Source organism: Notolabrus celidotus, chromosome 5, assembly GCF_009762535.1.
Source record: "Notolabrus celidotus isolate fNotCel1 chromosome 5, fNotCel1.pri, whole genome shotgun sequence".
NCBI classification, from domain to species: Eukaryota; Metazoa; Chordata; class Actinopteri; order Labriformes; family Labridae; genus Notolabrus; species Notolabrus celidotus.
The window spans coordinates 5,600,077-5,619,085 of NC_048276.1; the positions used below are offsets into that span (position 1 = coordinate 5,600,077).

General features: G+C 42.4%; 1 protein-coding gene across 14 annotated transcripts; it reads right to left on the reverse strand.

Annotated features, from left to right (window-relative positions):
* Positions 1-1,518: 1,518 nt before the first annotated feature.
* On the reverse strand, positions 1,519-18,730 carry tcerg1b (transcription elongation regulator 1b (CA150)). 14 transcript variants are annotated; one of them, XM_034683317.1, is made up of 21 exons: positions 18,607-18,730; positions 15,820-16,069; positions 14,623-14,775; positions 14,249-14,525; positions 13,916-14,158; positions 13,177-13,236; positions 9,837-10,037; positions 9,582-9,688; positions 8,160-8,248; positions 7,896-8,056; positions 7,414-7,495; positions 7,169-7,304; positions 6,815-6,904; positions 6,590-6,708; positions 6,151-6,301; positions 4,847-5,011; positions 4,571-4,753; positions 3,979-4,158; positions 3,784-3,867; positions 3,272-3,372; positions 1,519-2,302 (listed from the first exon to the last, which is right to left on the reverse strand). In XM_034683317.1, exons 1-21 carry the CDS (start codon positions 18,651-18,653, stop codon positions 2,101-2,103), a joined length of 3,081 nt encoding a protein of 1,026 aa, XP_034539208.1. In that variant the 5' UTR covers positions 18,654-18,730; the 3' UTR covers positions 1,519-2,100. The 14 variants fall into 14 exon arrangements, with proteins under 14 accessions (XP_034539208.1, XP_034539195.1, XP_034539197.1 ...); XM_034683304.1 differs by having other exon boundaries at positions 3,964-4,158; positions 8,160-8,245; positions 15,805-16,069; XM_034683306.1 differs by having other exon boundaries at positions 15,805-16,069.
* Positions 18,731-19,009: the final 279 nt, after the last annotated feature.

The following is a 19,009-nucleotide window of genomic DNA, read 5'->3' on the forward strand; positions in this document are numbered from 1 at the left end:
TACAGGCAGTATTAAAAAAGTTCATTAGTGACAGGTTGACATGGTGTGATTATGGTTGGTAATGACAGATTAAGCAATAAATAAAAAATAATACGGGAATGCAATATGACTATGAGTAGTAGTTAGAATAATAATGTAATATAACATAATAAGTATGGCAAGATAATTATAATACAGTATATTATGCATTATAATGCCAGCAGCAGTCAAGAGAGAGAGTTCGGGATGAGATGATGGAGTGTGACAGACAGAGCAGGGGTGGTATGGATCTGTTCATGGGGGGGGGGGGGGGGGGGGGGTTGTGGTCAGTGGTCAGCATGGTGCAGTCTATGGCCTCCGTTACTGTTTAACAGTCTGATGGATGAATGATGAATGATGAATGAATAAAATAAATAAAAATAGAATAAGATAACAATTAAAATTACTAAAATAATAAAGCAATATTTAAACCTTTATTACAGTACAGGGTAAGTAATACAATTGTTAAACCCTACATTTAAGCCAGACTGAATAAATCCGTTTTTAGTTTACGTTTGAAAGTCTCATATGAGTCTCAATATGAGGTTTGTATTGTGTTTATATAGTAGCTAGCCCCTTTAAATTAATTAGAAAGATGCTTATCTTTATAAAACCTTCAAAAAAACACATCAAGCTGTATTTTATCAGATTTAGGGGACGAAATAAAGCAGCAACAACTCTGAAAACCACAAATACTGAAAACAGCTTTCAACATGGGAGCAATAAAGTAATCACATATTTTTTCTTTCACATGTATGTTTCCTTCCTATTGAGTCCAAAGTCCAATCTTCCACTCTTTATCTTAGAAAACTGGATCATTCGAGGAGCACTTGAAAGCAGCATCAAGTTAAACGAATAACGTGTTTCCAGAAATTAGAGTTTTAATGAAATAATGCTGAAATTGAAAGCAACACATTTTAAAATCTGTATGTATGTCCCTGATTAAATTATATGAGTAGTTTCAAAGTGATTTGTTAGGTAAAAAAAAATATTATTCCCCTGATATCATTGGATCAGTGTCCTACAGATATATTTACATGAGTTAAAGCTGCTGTTGGTAGTCCTGGAATAAACATCAGTTCAAGGATGGATTTTGAGTGTCAACACTACCCCTCCACACCAGATTTCCCTCTAACTACACCCCTACTCTGCTACTATGCAGGGGTCTCTGCTCCTGTAAACCCTGCCCACAAACAGATCCTAGTGCACGCTCAATCAGTGCAATATAGAAGGACCAATCAGGAGAGTGGCTCTGATTGGTCAGAGCTAGCGGGAGCGATTGGAATTTATAGATTGCTGGATACAGAAGAATAAGAAAATACAGAGATCTCACCATAATCTCAAAATACCTCATGTATTGATGGCTGTTGATGAGTGTTATGATTTTTTTTGCCAAACACTGCACAAAATAAGTACAGCTTTTTTACCCTAATCCTACCAACTGCAGCTTTAAGTCTACATGAGATGCTGATGTAGGAAATGAATCCACGTGACAACAAATTGAAAAACAGTGGAAGTTGCTTTTATTTCATTCAACAGAGAAACTGCTGCGACATTGGAGTAAACCACTGAGCAGAAACTAACATTCACACTGAGCCGCTGAAACAATGACTGGCACAGTGGAGCAGTAAGGCTTAAGGACGCCTCAGACACATGCATACACACTGTCAGTCACTCTCACACTCACTACACTCACAGACGCATTTTCATACTCATTTACATCAGCTATCTTACACCTCTGCAGCTGCTTGGGCTGCAGCCTCATCATCATCATCATCCCTCTCCTTCCAATGTGGTCAGTCAGAGGTGAAGGGCCAAGGGTCACCTCGAGATCAGGTAACCTCTGTTCCCTGCTGTTGCTTTGAACGCAGGGCTAAGAGGGGACGTAACACAGAGACCTTAACTGTTCATCTCTATGATACATCTTTAAGCAACAACACCCCTCAGCAATCATAACACTGCGAGGCCGGCCGTAGGACTGGAAGGCGGGGTTTCAGGGGTGTCAGGGTAGGTCATGCTCTGGCCGAGGGGAAGGCTGAGGAAGGAGGAGTAGGGCTCTGGCCAAGAAGATGATGCGATTGGTCACTTCGTGGAGCGTCGGGTGGGCTCGGAGGCAGTGGGTGGAGGCGGAGGGCCGCGGCGGTCCAGGTCTTCAATGTAAAACATGATGAGCTTCCGGCGCTCCTCGGGGACACACTCCAGAACGAGGTACCGCTTGTCGTTCTGGAGGATTTTCTCCACGTCCTTCAGATGCTGCTCGGACTCCTGGATCAACTTCCTTGACCTGGAGGAAGAGGAGGATGTGAGACAGAAAGTAAGCACTCAGAGGAGGATGAAGGTCATATTATGAAAATACTCTGTGAACAAAACCAGATTCAACTCAGATGTTTCTTCTGTCAGTGTGTTAAAACATTTGAAGCATTTGTGAAGTGAGACGAGATGTGTGTCACAAAAAAGGAAGCCTATCTCAACTAAAATACCGGCCTGGAATTTACCATCAGTTTACCAGATTCACCGATTTCAGCTTCAACACTAGATCTGTGTCCGGTCTGTCTCTGTTCTGCTGCAGGCAGGACCGCCAGACAGCTGGAGTCATGAGACCAAGGTTTTCCCATCATTGTAACTTTCTAATAATTACTGAATCTGAGAGGATTATCTGACTCCTCTCCTCATTCATGTTGTCTTTATCGTCATTGTGTCTGCTTCCTGGACCCTGACTGGTAGATAATTCCAAAGAAGAGGAGCCTGATAAAAGAAGGTTTTACCTCCCATACTACTTTTAGAGTTTACGTTGTCTTTCTGGTCCACTGAAAACCTCTGACCTGTTGACTCCAGGCCTGGCTCCGCTCATCATGACGGTTTGTTGTTGTAGTTAAGTGAAATACGATCTGGTGATAACACAGAGTGTTTTATTCTGAAAATTAACCGGATGTTTTCATTTTGTTTTGGTGAAACCTGACTTCCTGTCCCGCTCCATCTGCTCTGTTGAGATTGATGCGTCGTGCTCCGGCATCCAGAGAAAATAGAAGTCTTGTGGATCTGATCCGGATCAGAGACGAAGCCGAAACGCCACAGAGCAGATCCAGTGGAAGTTAACACATTGACTAAGATAGAAACCTATCAACAACATGATGGAGCAGAGACGGACCGGACACGGATCTGGTGGAATTTGGCCTTAAACTTGATATAAGTGCTGAAAGTGACACTTGTGTTCATACTCTGATCATGTGTGTGACATGGATATTGTTCGAACCTGTACGTGATGAACTTCGTCTCCTTCAGCAGCGTTCTGAAGTCAGCTTTGGCCGTGATGTACTTGTCTTTGATGTAGTCTTCAAACTCCCGCTGTCTCTTCTGCACAGAGAGATTACCCACATCAGACACAGGGACGCACATCAGCTCACAAAATCACATGTTGAACATTACGTGGATCCTCTGAATCAAGTCAGAGCTGGCTCTTTATTTTATGAACACTGTTTCATGTTTGATATCAGACTGATGAGTTCAGTGTAATCCTCTTTGGGTGGCCTGGAGAGGATTCTAGGACACAGTTGTTGTTTTTGTTTAACCTGATAAGATGAGCCCTCAGATCTGTAACAGCATACTGATGTTGTTACATGACAAGAGTAACAGGAAATGGTGACACTAAACTTTGATGATATCTCTCACAGTCTTTCTGATTCCATTCTTGTAGCGGTAACTTCAGTCTGTATTCACTTTGAATATCTTTAATCAATAAGGCAGGTTACTCATGTCATCTCTTACTCTGTCACTGGAGGAGAACTTAATACAGCGAGGGTCCTCCTTGATCACCTTCTTCACCTCCTTCCATGTGGTCGTCAGAGTGATCTGCAGCACCAACATGAAAACAACTCATTAGAATCAAACATCAAATACAGGAAGTAGAAATGTCTCATCTTGAATGAAAAACAAATTCCAACTTGCATTTTTCCTGCTCACCATGCTCGTCTCATCCAGCAGCTGCCTGAAATGCTCTTTCTTCTTCTTAGCCAGAGCTTCTACGTGTTCGTTAAACAGCTTCTCCTTCTCCTCTCTCTCCAGCAGGGACGCCGACTCCCAGCGATGGTCCTTCCGCAGGTTACGACGCGTGTCCGACCAGGTTGCATCTGAAGAGCGAACCTGAGGAATGGACACAACACTGAAATGAATACGTGTTGACTGTGCTGTCAGGCTTTTGATCATCATAAGGGTTTTCTATCTTGTCTGTGTAGTGCAGACTCTGTCTTTTACTACTTTTGATAATTAACAGAACTACAAACATGGATGTCAAAGAATGCTCAATGGGATCCGAGTTTCAGGCAAAGAAAATATAACATCTAGCTAGAAATGGATGTCATGATCCTGTGCTCTTAAACATCCTATGAGATCAGTGATGTGAGCTGTGAAATCTGACTCATCTCTGCAGCTCAGACTGGAGATACATCCACAGTCAGAGTGACCATGGATGAGGCAAATAAACTGGGACTTGTTGACAACTAAAATAAAACATATTTCACAAGTTTAAGGAAAAAGAAGCAGGACAGTGTCTCACCATATCAGACATGAGAGCTTTGAAATGCTGGATGGCCTCCTCCCTCTTGTGCTGCTCTCTTTCTCTGTCGATCTCTTTGGTCTGTTCCGATCGAGCTTTCTGCACCTCGCGCTCCCGCTCTCTCAAGCTGGCCTCGATACGAGCCTGCCGCTCCAACTCTCGCTCCTTGTCGATGTCTATGTTCTGTAACAACATAAAGTGTGTGCTATCAAAGATCAGACATCCCTGGGGATAAATCTCAAAGATATGATTGTCTGTAAGGAGAGCTGCTCAAACCTTGGCTTGTTTTTCCATGAACTGTTTGAAGAGTTCTTCTCTGAGGGCCGAGCTGTCCACAGCCTTGTATCGTGGATCCGTCTCCAGCCTCTCTTTCACTTTGCTCCACCTCTGACTTCCTTCTATGTGCTGCTCGCTCACCAGGTCGAAGAAGTCTTGCTTCACCTGAGAGAAAAGGAAAGTGAAGATCATAAACACATCCCTCAAAAGCTTGTGTTGGCAATACAGTCTGCTTTTTCACTGGAAGTCCACTGAAGTACCTTCCAGCACTCAGTGGCTAAAGGATGTCCTGTCTTTTCTAAAACTAGAGAGAATAAGATACTCACTCTGAAAAGTTTTACAATAGGGGATAATCCTTTTCTATCCTTCTTCGACACTGAAGTTTTTTCGGCCAGATTGAAGACCCCCAACACTCCCATGTCTGTCTCCTTTTTTACATTTGTATTTATTCATTTTAAATTTAGTTTTGGTGATCAATTCATTCTGTTGTATTTTTTATTTTTCATCAGCATCATCATGATGATCATAAATGTATTAATAGTAATAATTAGTTATATTTATTACTACTACTAATAATAATATTGTATTATTATTATACTATTATTAATAATAAAAATATATGATTATTATTGATATTAGATATAATATATTATTATAAGTTAATTATCATTATTATTAATCATAACAATAAAACAAATCTACTCATAATTAAAAAAATAAATTAAAATAGTTATCAATAATAATAACTTATTTTTTATCAATTATTATTCACATGAAAAAATAAAATATAATGAATGTATTAATCATCGAAGAGAAATTTAAAAAAAAATATTGTATTATTATTACTCTTGTTATTAGTATTGTTTTTTTGTATAATTATTATTATTATTATTATTATTATTAATAAATATATGATTTTATTTAGGGAGATAAGTCATGTTCCTTCCTATTATTCTACTGAATAAGGTCAAAAAGGAAATGACGGGGTGCTGGTGGCCTAGCGGTCTAAGCGCCCCACACATAGAGGCTATAGTCCTCGTCGCAGGGGTTGCCGGTTCGATTACCGGCTGGTCGACCATTTCCTGCATGTCTTCCCCCCTCTATGCTCCTCACATTTCCTGTCTCTCTTCACTATCCTATCAAATAAAGGCAAAAAGCCCCAAAAATATAACTTTAAAAAAAAAAAAAAGGAAATGACTAGTTTAATCTTTTTTTTTCTTCTGCTGCTTTAAATTGACCTTTAGAACAGAAACTCTTCCTGGATTTAGACAGGCATACTGTGTTGATATGTGAGAGTCAGTTACCTTCTCTCCTCTGGACTTGGAGTCCTCTTTCTCTCTCTTCCTCATCGCAGTGATGAACTCCACAAAGATGGCCTCCCTGTCCTTCATCTTCTCTATGGTCTTAAATCTCGGGTCTCTGCCGTGCTTCACAGCAAACTCACTGAATGTTGTTCTGTAGGAAAATAAAACAACTCTTTCAACTTTTATACAAAATAAAGAAGGTTTCAAACATTGTGTTAAAGTTACATTTCAGGTGTGATCATGCACAAGAACACAAAAAGCAAACCTCTTAATGATTGAGTGATATATAATGGAGTGATGGCGAGTTTATATCATTTACACGTCTCACTGAATATCAGCACACAATATGAAATATTATGCTTCACGCCTATATTTGAAAAATCCTCCCTTAAAACAGGGATCAGAACCTACCAGTGCTCAAACTGGCCTGTCCCTTTACCTAGCTGTGAACTTCGCATCCTCCATCATCCTCCTGAACTCGTCTTTGGCCTGCATCAGCTTGTTCTTCTTCTCCTTTCTCTCCTCCTCCGCTCTCGTCTTCACGTACTGATCAAACACCTGGAAGAGGAAACAAAACTCTACATGAAGGATTTGAAACAACTCGTGGCATGACGCTGGGATGATTCAGGAGTGAGTGAGAAGAGAGTGAGAAGAGGAACGGGACCTGTTTCCTCTCTTTTGGGTTGAGCAGAAGGTAACGTGGGTCGAACACAATCTTATGGAGCTCTTTGTCCCAGGTGGAGAACGCAGACACCTTCATGTAAAACAAAAGAACACCAGCATTAGAAGAACAGATGGATAAGCAGATTATACGTCTGCATCCTGTGGATAACACTCAGAATTTAAAACAAGCAATATCAAAAACAAATCAGAGGATAGAGGAAACAGGGAGAAACCTAACAATGGACACTTCTCAACATGCTCAGGGTGTTTCATGTCCATTCAGGCCTTCCCAGGATGTCCTCAGACTAAAGATTTACTAACCCTGAGTAACGTGTGAGCATTAAATCAGCGTTACCCCTCTCTCCAGCAGCATTTCTCTGAACTGAGTCATCCGAGCCTCGAGCGGCACTATGGCTCGTTCTCTGGCAGCTCGGAGCTCGGCCTCCATCGCTGCTTCCTTCTCAGAGTCGGGCTCCTTCACGTCCTCCTTCCTGTGAGGGAGAGAGAAACACAACAGAACCAGAAATGAGACAAAAGTGATAAAAAGAGGAAGAAGTTTTGAGTGACTCCTTAAAATCTCCTCAGTGCTTCATGACTTACTTTCTCTTCTTGGCTTTGGTCGGCTCCTCGTCCTGATTCTCTTCAGTAGCGATGGCTAACTCCGGCTCCTCTTTAGTGACAACTGCACATAAACACACAAACACAAAATAAATGCAACATGCCAGAGCACTGTGTTTGAGAGTTTAGCAGCACTCATGTACTTGAGGCAGGCCTTTAGCCGCTTTCCTAACAGCTACAGGGCGCCCGCCTGTCAATCAAGTCAGCCATGCCCTTATTTGGTCAAAACTCGTTTAATATCTTCAAAAATAACAAGTTATAAAAAATTCACCCCCCGTACAATGTGTGCTGATAGAGAGTAAAGATCATCTTCTTTGAATGGGTGTGTATGTGGTTTCCTATGTTGCTGCAGCCAGCCTCTAGTGGACGCTCACTGAACTGCAGTTTTAGCACTTCCTCATAGGCTTCATATTTTAAAACCAGTGGTCTCAACTTGGTGTGAATGCGTGTATGTATGTTCTCACCTGTCTTCTTGCTGTCCTCCATGCCTCTCTTGTGCGGCGGCTCCTGGATGTGCTTGTCAACGTCGCCTCGACCGACCAGCTCCTCGGGTCGGTCCCACATGGACAGCCGTGTCGTCGGGTTGTAGAAGAACACACGGTCGTCACCCGTCCACACCACACACCTGAGAGGAATGGACACATGCAGAGTGATGAGTTGTTTATGCACTTCAGTGAAGTCGACAGAGAGACAGAGAGAGAGGGGTAGTTTAAGTTTGGAGTGTGTACCATGGTGTGCCCGGGATGGGGTTTGTGGCTACAGGCCTCGCTTTTTGAGCTGCTTTTTCCTCCTCTGTCATCTCCTCTTCTTTAGGCTCCTTGTCAAAAACAGAGAAAGAACTCACTCACTTCAAAAAAACAGAGATTACATAACAACATTTCTGTGTCTCAGTGTTTGTAAGAATCTGTTTTGCATTATGAGTATATAATTTATTGTTGAGCCTATTTGCAAAAAGAAAACAATCAAGTCTTTGATTAGAGATCACATATTCCTCCATTTTTAATCTAGAAGAGAATTTTAAATCCTTCTTCGGACCAACTAAGCTTTTAATGATCAGACACCTTTGTATCTTAAAGAGCTCATAGTGCCCTATTACCCCTCTAGAACACTACGCTCCAACATGCAGGCCTGCTCATCGTACCTGAAGTCTCTAAAAGTAGTATTGGAGGTCGAGCCTTCAGTTATCAGGCACCTCTCCTTTGGAATCATCTACCAGTCAGGGTCCGGGAGGCAGACACCCTCTCTACTTTTAAGAGTAGGCTTCAAACTTTCCTTTTTGATAAAGCTTATATTTAGGGCTGGATCAGGCTTGGACCAGCTCTAAAGTTACTAACCATAGACTTTTCTGGAGTCCCTGAGCTCCCTTGTCTCGTAGGTTCCTGCTGCTGTGGACGTGCCAGACTCCAGCTGCTACAACTACTACTATCTGTCTCACCCCTATCATCTCTCTCTCTCTCTTCATCTCCCTCTATCCCTCTCTCCAACATGGTCTCAGCAGATGTGTGTCTAACATGAGTCTGGTCCTGCTGGAGGTTTCTGCCTGTTAAAGGAAGTTTGTCCTTGCCACTGTAACTTGCTAAATGCTGCAAAGTGCTCTGCTCATGGTGGATTAAGATGAGGTCAGACTGAGTCCTGTCTGTAAGATGGGACTGGATCTGATCCTGTCTTGATGTTGGGTCTTTGTTAATAGTAGAACATAGAGTACGGTCTAGACCTGCTCTGTTTGGAAAGAGTCTGAGGAGAACATTTATTGTAATTTGAGGTGATATTAATAAAGATTGATTGAAATCTTGTTAAGGATTATATAATAAAAGAGTCAGATTAATTATGACACTATAATCAATTTCAGAGGGTTTAATGTGTTTCAACAGATAAGTTAATTATAAATTAGTTAATGCTAGAAATGCTCAGAGGCTAATTGTGTTTGAGATAGTCCGACTCGAGGTGGGGTAACACTGCTGAGTGGATTTGGTGTTTTAAAGCTGTGGCAAAGCAGCACAGGAAATAAGATGAGAATATATTTGAACTGCTATCCTTTAAATGTTACACTGATGCCCCAAAAATGAACATAAATTAAACATTTCACAGATTTTTCATGCTTAATCTGTAACCAAATTTCTAAGACGTTCTATACCTGGTAATTCACTCACCTCCTTCTCATTATTAGTATTTTCTAGTTTGTTCTCTTCATCTTCCATCTCCATCGCTTCCGCCTCCTCCTGGGCCAGACGCTCTTTCAACTTTTCTGCTTCTCTTTCTGAAGAGAGGACAAAAGGCACAAAGTCAGAAACTAAGAGGTCACAGAGTGAAGCTTCTTTTCATGACCTTTAACCTGAAATTAAACAACTAGGGAAGCTTTAGAGATTGTTCTGGAAGATAACCTCAAATCACTACATCTCGCGTACCTTTCTCCAGCACGGCCAGCGGTTTCTCCCAGGTGGACTCCAGTGTTCGGTTGTTGTAGTAGTACGTTTTCCCGTCAGCTGTTTTGTACTCGGTCCACTCGGGCAGCTGTAATGACCCGGCCATGGAGGCGGGAGCTGCAGAGAGCGCCAGCTGTGGGTGCATCATGGACACTAAAGGCGGACCCATGCCGGGAAGCATGCCTGTCATCAGACAGAGGAAGGAGACAGAGCATGATTGGCTGAGAGTTCTGGTTCTGTCTGAGCCATGAATAGAATTAGAAGTGGACTACACTCTGGGAAAGGCATTAGTTAAAAACTTCTGAAATGTCAAAGCTGCCCCTTTGAAATAAAACAAACATGTATTAGGAGTGAGACAGAAAGGACTTAAATAAAGGCCGACCCTGTTAGGATTCCCCAAATCCTCTAGAGAAGTTCATCATTAGATCAGTGAATGGATAACAACAGACAGTATTTATATATTTAACATGAGAAAGAAGCTGCTCAGAGTCTACACAAAAACTGATCACTGACTGACAACAAACACAGACCACATACACAACAAATAAAATCAGTAAACTCACACACAAACATGCCACAAATAAAAGACAATCACATGACCACGACATTAAACCCTAACAGATGAAGGACTGGATCTCTAGAAGGTGACACGGATAAATCTGATGCTCTCTGTCGGAAGTTATTTAGAGACACGATCGAGTCAGAATGAGAGACGATAACGGCCGACAACTCTCCCTGATGACTCAGTTTAGATTAAGAAAGGTAGAAGTGTCCTCCCGTTTAATAAACAACTCAATACTTCATCTACACTAGGACTGTCAACGAATATTCTAAATTCGAATATATATTCGAATGTTAAAAAAAAACGGAGATTCGATTGTGAAAATTAATATTCGATTGTGGAAAAAAGCACATCAGCGGCTGCTTTGCGAGTGGGCGCACTGCATGACGGGTCAGGGACAGGTCACAGGAGTCACACATGCACAGCGTGAAGCAGACGGCAGAGAGAAATCTTTCCGTCCCAGGATCCTCAGTGCGCTCTGAACGCGTCTTTTCCTCCGCTGGGAACATAGTGAATAAAAAGAGATCGGGCCTCTTCACATGTGGACTGTCTTCTTCACATGTGGACTGTCTTCTTCACATGTGGACTGTCTTCTTCACATGTGGACTGTCTTCTTCACATGTGGACTGTCCTCTTCACTTGTGGACTGTCTTCTTCACATGTGGACTGTCTTCTTCACATGTGGACTGTCTTCTTCACATGTGGACTGTCTTCTTCACATGTGGACTGTCTTCTTCACATGTGGACTGTCTTCTTCACATGTGGACTGTCTCGTGTTTTTGGCAAATAACCTGTCAGGCCTAAGACCCTGCATTGACAGTGGACTAAAAGAGCCCGACAATCAGTGACACTGGGATAAAATGCAGTTTTTCCTCTTTTTTTATACAAGCACCAAGAATGTAAGAGGACTACTTTTTCGTTTTTAACTTTAACTTCAATTAATGTTAATATTTGCTTCAATCACTGAATTAAGCCTGTCTATATTAGGGACAAGAGCCGGGACCTTTAATTGCTCGCACAAGTCTTGTTCAGCACTCACTCAGCGCTTTACGCACAGAGAGGGGAGGGGGGCGAGCGAGAGGTCAACAGTCTTAAAAGTGTTACGGTATAGACCATTAGGTCCTTTACTTGTTTTGTAATGTGTATGTTTTAGCCATGTTAAATCTGAACTATAAATACATATACAAGTAGTTCTCCTTGTATTAGTTTGTACACCGGTTATTGACATAATGCGCAAATATAGATATTCGAATGGTTTGAACCTCTGGTTATTTTTTAGAGCGAATATTCGAATGTCATTTTGGAGCAATTTTGACAGCCCTAATCTACACTCAGACCAAAAGCAAAGCAAACTTCTGATTTGGGTTACTCGTAGGGTTGGATACCGTTTCAATTTGATCGATTCCAGTTCTGCTTCTTTTTTTTTTTTTTTTTGTTATTTTATTTTATTTTAGGGGGGTTTTTTGCCTTTGTTGGATAGGACAGCTGAAGGTGACAGGAAATGTGTGGAGTAGAGAGTGGGCGAAGAAATGCTGGGATTCGAACCGTTGACCTCTGCAATGAGGACTGTAGCCTCTGTATGTGAGGCGCTTAGACCGCTAGGCCACCAGCGCCCCCGATTCCAGTTCTGCTTATCGATTCCTGATACTGATTCCATCATTTTTGGAGAGTAAAAAATAATTATGAACTTGCACCTGCATTTATTGTTAGAACATTTAGGCTCTAAAAACTGTCGACTTTGAAGTGGATTTTTATTTTTTTCTTCATTAAAAATGTATCTCTCTTATCAGGAAACATCAAGGGAATTTACAAACCATAATTACATAAATGAAAGAAAAATATGAAGACAAAAACAGCATTAGAATATTAACTAATATCACACTTCATCTCTAAAGTGAACAGAGTTTCTGCACAACAGGGTCTGCTCGTAGAAACATGGGATGGAGGAGAGCTCTGTGAACTCGTAAGTAATACGAATTTTCCAAAGTGGATCTGGTTTTTGGTACCCAAGCTTAGTTACTCGTCCATGTCTTGGATCATAAATAACACAAAGATGCTCACATTTGATCCCCTTGTTTTGGAGCTGTGTCAGGAGAACCTTTATTATTGCTGCTCACAGCCACATGAAGCTGGATATCTGAGACAGACACACACTACCAGTTTTCCATTCAGTTAGGGATTGAATTTACTTTCATCCCCAGTGCAGCTTTAGTTGTATTTTGCTGAAATCTGCAGAATTATGAAACAAAAAACATTTAGATTTTTTGTGCTTTAATTACAATAATCAGGTAAGTGAAATATACTTGAATTTGCTTTGTTTTTAACTATTCAGCATGAAAACTTTGCTTCACTTTTGGTCTGATTCGTCTTGATAACGTGCCTAACTTTAACTCAGGGCGACGCGCAAACATCATTAAAGAAAGCTGAGCAGCTTAAAGTTAGCAACAAGGTACGTCTTTGTTTCCTGTGAGAATGCGGTAAACCAGAATTCAGCGATCCGTCCCTATAAAAGATATTAATGAAGTGTTTTTAATGTACTGTTTGAGGGGCACGCCTTCTGAAGCTAACAGTAAAGTGTTAAATGTGAATCATTAATGAGTTAATAATCAAGAAGTCTCACTCCTGTGCAACCAGGATGGATCACAGCATTCAGGGTCATGCCACGCTTTGAAGCTTCTCATATATACCAAATGACTCATGTAAACATTCACTACCATGCCATCTACTGGAGGTCTGAGAGGCGAGCGGAGGGGTGTTTACCGTTAGCGCTGGGGCCTGCCTTTACGCAGGGTGCACCTACTATCTGCATCATTGCTACACCTGCAAGAACAACGGACAAGCAAGCATCAGCAGGACACGAGACATCAGCTACCATGATGTGTGAGAGTTTGTGTGTGTGGCCGCACTCCAGACAAAAAACACACGCCCAAATTTAGAATTGTGCACCACACAGTTAAGACGTGTTTGGAGTATGTGCACTACATTATTAATCATCATATAAACAAACATGTGAAAGTGTGGAAGCATTTATGTTGGATCAGTATTTTCTTAAAGACCTCGTTCAGTCTGCTGAATCAAAGCTGAGCGGACACTTTGCCTCTAAAGAACAAAATAATCTGAGAGAATGAGATTTGATCTAATTATGTAAAAATGAGGGACAGAGAGAAAAGAGAAGGAATCACAGAGGACACATGACAGTGGAGGAGAGACAGAAGAGACCTTAAAGAAACATACACGGCTAAAAGGAGCACTTAACTTGGCCTACTCCTAAGCTGAAGCAGCAACACTTTAAAGAAGGACACATGTTGTATTTACTTTATCCAAATAAACACCTCTTCACTTCCTGCTTTGTCGCTTCAGACATGAGCAAATATGTGTTTTGCCAACCTGGAAGCCAGAACACCGAGTGTGTACATGTTTGATTAACTTCATTAAATTAGTTCTGTTGTTGCTCAAAGGTTTGGTTTTACGACAGCAGCGAGACGTTGTTGTCTCTTACCTGGAAGAGGGATGTGCATGCCTGGCAGGGGCACCCTGAAAGGAGGCACCATGACAGGGGGGAAGGCAGGTATGGTTGCAGTTGTCTGGGCCACACTGTGAGGCAGAGCTGCAGGTAGCAGAGGCACAGTCTGCACCGCTGTGACGGGTGAGGGCACCGTGGAGACTGTGACCACGGTGACTGGAGACACAGCAACAGTCGAGGACACTGTGGCGATGGCGTTCATGTCTGCTACAACAGTGGCTGTGTGGGGAAACACAAGACATATACAGTTAGATTTTCAGTCTTTTTGAGAGTGTGTGTGTTTGTGTGTCTTTAAAGTGTGGTACTAACCTGAAATGGTCACAGCAGGGGAGGAGATGGAGTCTGGACTGGAGGTGTGTGTGCGAGTCGGGGTGGTAGACAGGACCTGAGACGAGGAAGCTGCTGCCGTGCTCGCTGTAGTGTTGATGCTGCTTGAGTTGGCCGACGTGGTCACCCCTACACTCGCACCCGGCCCCGCCACACCCCCCGCTACAAGTAGAGGGTTGAGCTCAGACTGCTGGATGATCTTCACGCCGTCAGGTTTGCTCCACGATGACTCTCTGGTCCTGGCGTTGTAGTAATACGTCTGTGGAGGGAACAAGAGACAGACAATTTTAATATCCTGGAAAGGAAAACCACAAATGAGTATTTAAGCCCCTCTTGGACGGCATACACCAGTTTACCTTTCCCTCTGGTGTCTTGTTCTCTACCCAAATCTCCTCTGCAGGGCTGAGCGTCGGCGCTCCAGGTGTGGGTATTGGGGGCATCCCTGGAGGAAACAGCATCCCTGGAGGAGGTGGCAAGTTCCCCATTGGTGGGGGGAGGAATGGAGGTCTCTGCAGCAAACACACAAGAAGACACAGCATTCATATGTCAGGCCTCAAAGAGAAGGGCTGTGGCTGAAAAATGACAGTCCCACCCTTCTCTGACAAAATGCAGCTTCACCAAGTCAGAGAGACAATCAGCTTTGAAGCAAGCAGACAAATCATGAAGATATATCATCTTGAGAGAATGAAACTACATTCAAAAATCAATTCATAAGAGTGGAAGCTAGAGAGATGATGAAACTGTGCTCATCATATCCCTCTCCAACTGGGTCGTTCTTTGTTCTGAGAAATAGATGCTGTTATTCACCGACAGAAACTAGAAAAGCTCGCTCTGTGGACAATGTTTGAAGACTCCGCCTGCCAGATGGCCGCACAACCGACTGATATGAATTCTAAAACAAATTGTGAAAGATGTCTCTGACTGAGACTCAGTTACACACACTAAAGGCTGATTTATACTTCTGCGTCACCCCTACACAGCAGGGGCTGACGTGGACATAAGGCTTGCGGTCTGCGTCGATTCTACAGGTAGTTACATTTTTGAGGAGGTGCACGTCAGCTGCCAGACCTCTGGTGTAGGCTGCGCCGTTGATTCGACACAGAAGTATAAATCAGCCTTTAAACACACACGTACATTTACCTTTAAGGTATTTAACTGATAGTTTGACTTAAAGTGTGAAAAGTAGGACCTGTAAGACACTGAGCAGGGTTCTTATGCTATCACAGCAGATCAATAATGATGTTTAAGTGCCTTCTACAAAAACTGCACACTCAAATACTGTATGAGGTGATTTAGAGATGTCTTGCTGACTGATTTACAAAGTTTACCCAAAGATAGATCAACCACACAGCCTCGTGTGATGATATATTACTCCAGCATTGATCAGAATGAAGCTTAACACATGAGTATGATGAATAACTACAGCTCACTGATTGATGAGGAAACTCACTGAGGTCTGTTTCTATTGTTTTGTAAGATTTACATCGTACTTTGTTAAAGAGCAGCTCACAAAAAAAACATGCATCATCTTCACCCACCATTAAGTGTCTCACCTGGAGATGAGGAGGTCCGAGGGGTGGTGGCATGCCTCCCGGTGGAGGGATAGGCGGCATGTTGGGGTCAAATGGTGGGCGTGCAAAAGGGGGTCTCGGTGGGGGTCCCCTCATCATTCCAAAAGGAGGTGGCGGTGGCCTAAGGAGGGGTGGCGGGCCTCTTAACACTGGGGTCGGAGCAGGAGCGGGTACAGGTGCAGGTGAGGGTGTGGGCGCAGGGCCGCGGAACCGCACTGCCTGCTGCGCCATTCTGGCATATCAGAGAGAGAATGTGGAATTAAAGCAGAGTTCTTTGGAGACTTTGAATGACTTTGGTTTCAGTCAAAAAAAATCCTTGAAATGCTGTACAAAAATCTTGTAGAAAGTATTTTTATAGGCAAGATTATAGAGCAACCACAGGTTCCACTCAGTGATAGAGATGCACAGATAAGTAGGAGGAAGGCCTTGAACATCCCAGGTGACCCGTCCCATCCTTTGCACTACCATTTAGAACAGCTCCCATCAGGTCGGCGTTTAAGACTGCTGCGAGCCACAAAGAGTGTTTACAAGAACTCTTTTGTTCCAAGAGCAATTACATTATTAAATTCTTAGATTGCAAAATCAAACTCAACTTTTTAATGTTGAGCAAGCTCTTAAAATAACAAACTGTAACCCGCCATTTACAGGCCGAGATGGATGCAGAGATCCCGCTTGGAGACAGAGAAGCGTACAGCACAGGAATGAGAATAGAGCGCAGAAGAAAGGACTCATCTCTGTGAACCAGAAGAGGGGGGCGCACCCTGGTTGTCTGATAGGTTCAATGAGATCCTTGATTTTAGTGAGGTTAGGACACTGTCAGAGCCATAAATGCAATGGTAGGGGAGACCGGGGACAGTTGTTACAGTTTTGACATTTCTGTCTCTAACTTTGAGCTCCTTAACCCAGTGTGTTCAAACTGATATACAAACTAGCTTCAAGTGTCTGCTAATAAATGGCCTGGAAAATGCCTGTGCTATGGTGGAGGTGGGGAGGGGTGGGTGGTTTTGAGTATTATTTTTCCTCTATGTTGTTGTGGTTGTTTTTCTTTTAGTGTTACTCACTACATATGTTGACTTGTATGTTTCTTTGTTGTTTATGTTTTTCTTCATTTAATTGAAAAGGAGGAAAATATCTGTAACATTGAGTGTTCTATTATTGCTACCTCAATAAAAAACATTTAAACTAGGAAAATGTCTGTGCAGCACAAACTGAAAATGCATGGCTTAATCTCAAATCCAAGGAGTGAAATGTTACAGCTGTCCCAGTCTCCTTACTAATAATTGGCATAATAGTTTATTTCCGTGTTTCGTTTTTCAGCCTTGGTTTCCTCATTTTCTGCCAAGAATTTTCATTTCGGTGCATCCCTACTTTATATATATTTATACACGTTTTATATTTTAAATTGGCTCCTTTAAGGAATTCTGCTGGCCATCCCCGTATAGGAAGAACCCCAAGCGCTCTCTCTGTTCTTGTCTACAAATGTTGTATTCTCTGTTTGTCTGTGTGAAGCTGAAGGCATTTTTCCACATTGTGGACAAATAAAACTCTAATCTAATACAAGAGTATATAACTTCTGTGAGTTACAGGACTTCCAATGTGATTTCATTTGTACTACTTTAACAATTCAGACAGGTTGTAGCTGCTGCTTTAACACACGTTAAAGCTGCTGTGAGGAGCTTTTGTTTTGTATCAATTCTGGCACCTCCTTGTGGACAAAACGATACCTCTTATCTCTTGTTCTATACATGCAAAAGTAATGTTTTCAACAAAAGCCTCATCCTTTTGTCTTTTAACAGTCAACTTTATCAGGCAATGTGATTATTTTCCATGAAAACAGTCAAATAAAGGCTGTTTCTGAAGCGAGATGTCCATCATCTGGTCTGACACCTACCCCCTCAGGGCGGTTTCAGGCATTAAAAATGACCACAGAGAAGGTGTCAGTGTTGCTGCTGATGGACTTGTTTGCTATTAAAGGTCATAAAGAGGCATCAGTATCATTTCCAGTCTGTTTCTCAGCCAGTTCAAAACTCCTCACAGGGCCTTTAACTGTAGAGGAAACTGCAGTGTCAACAAACTCTTAGTATAACAACACAAACTTCTCAGACTGATCTTTTGTTAGTTATACATGTCCTATGTTTGTTTTCAGTACAGCTGATTCATGTACTTATAGAAACTGCAGAGAAACTCTCGTGCTCCTTTGACGTGATGGTAAAGTTTTTGCAACGTAGCATTGGGGAGTGGTTCATTGTATTGATCTGTGGTGTTTATCTTAGTACATATTTATTGCTTGAGCTCTCCAGTTGGATATAATCTCACACACTAACAGACACAAACACACAAACAACTGGTCAGTGCATTATAAACATGATGCACGTCCCTGCCTACTAATACACGTAGCATAGCTTAGCTAGCTAATAACCATTGAACATGTGTGCACAGAGAGCAGACTTTAAAACCACAGCAGGTTGTCTGAACACACCCTCTGTGTTTCTGGTGAAGTGTGCAGCTCGTGGAAAAGAAAAACATGAGTGTGTGTTTCTGTTCAGCTGCCTGCCTGTGTTTACCGCGTGCCACGAGCGGAAAACAGACACACAGACAGTTACCGAGCAGCTAGCATGCTAACGAGGCTACATGCAGGTAAAATCAGCCGTTAATCGAAACCTCGCGGCCGGAGGGAACACCTTCATACTCCCTTCAACACCCCAACCTCTGCTTAAAATCACACTTCGTTTATATCCTTAATTAACACTGTAATTACTCATATCTGACCTGTTGTCGCTGAACCCGATAGTCTCGCTCTCTGCCTGGTCCGCCATTACAGGAAAATGTAACCACTCTCTTCCTGGAAACGCCCCTAAATGATTTCCAGGCTTCCTATTCGTTGAACTCGTCTGTCAGTCATGACGCTGCTCCAGGGTGAAGCTGGAGCTAAGGCTCTGATTGGATGAGGATTTCCTCGAGGAGGCTTGGCCGCGCAGCCATTGGTCCGCTTGGATTTGGTTTCTCAGTGCTGTCTTTGTTCAGCCATTGAGCATGGCATGGAAGTTATTGATAACAAATTGGACCACCTCCTCCTACAGACGGATTCATACCTATGATTCATACTCCTCATATTGTACTGATAGGAAAAGAGAAGCCTTTCACTGAAGAGTAGCAATACCTCAGTAGTGCA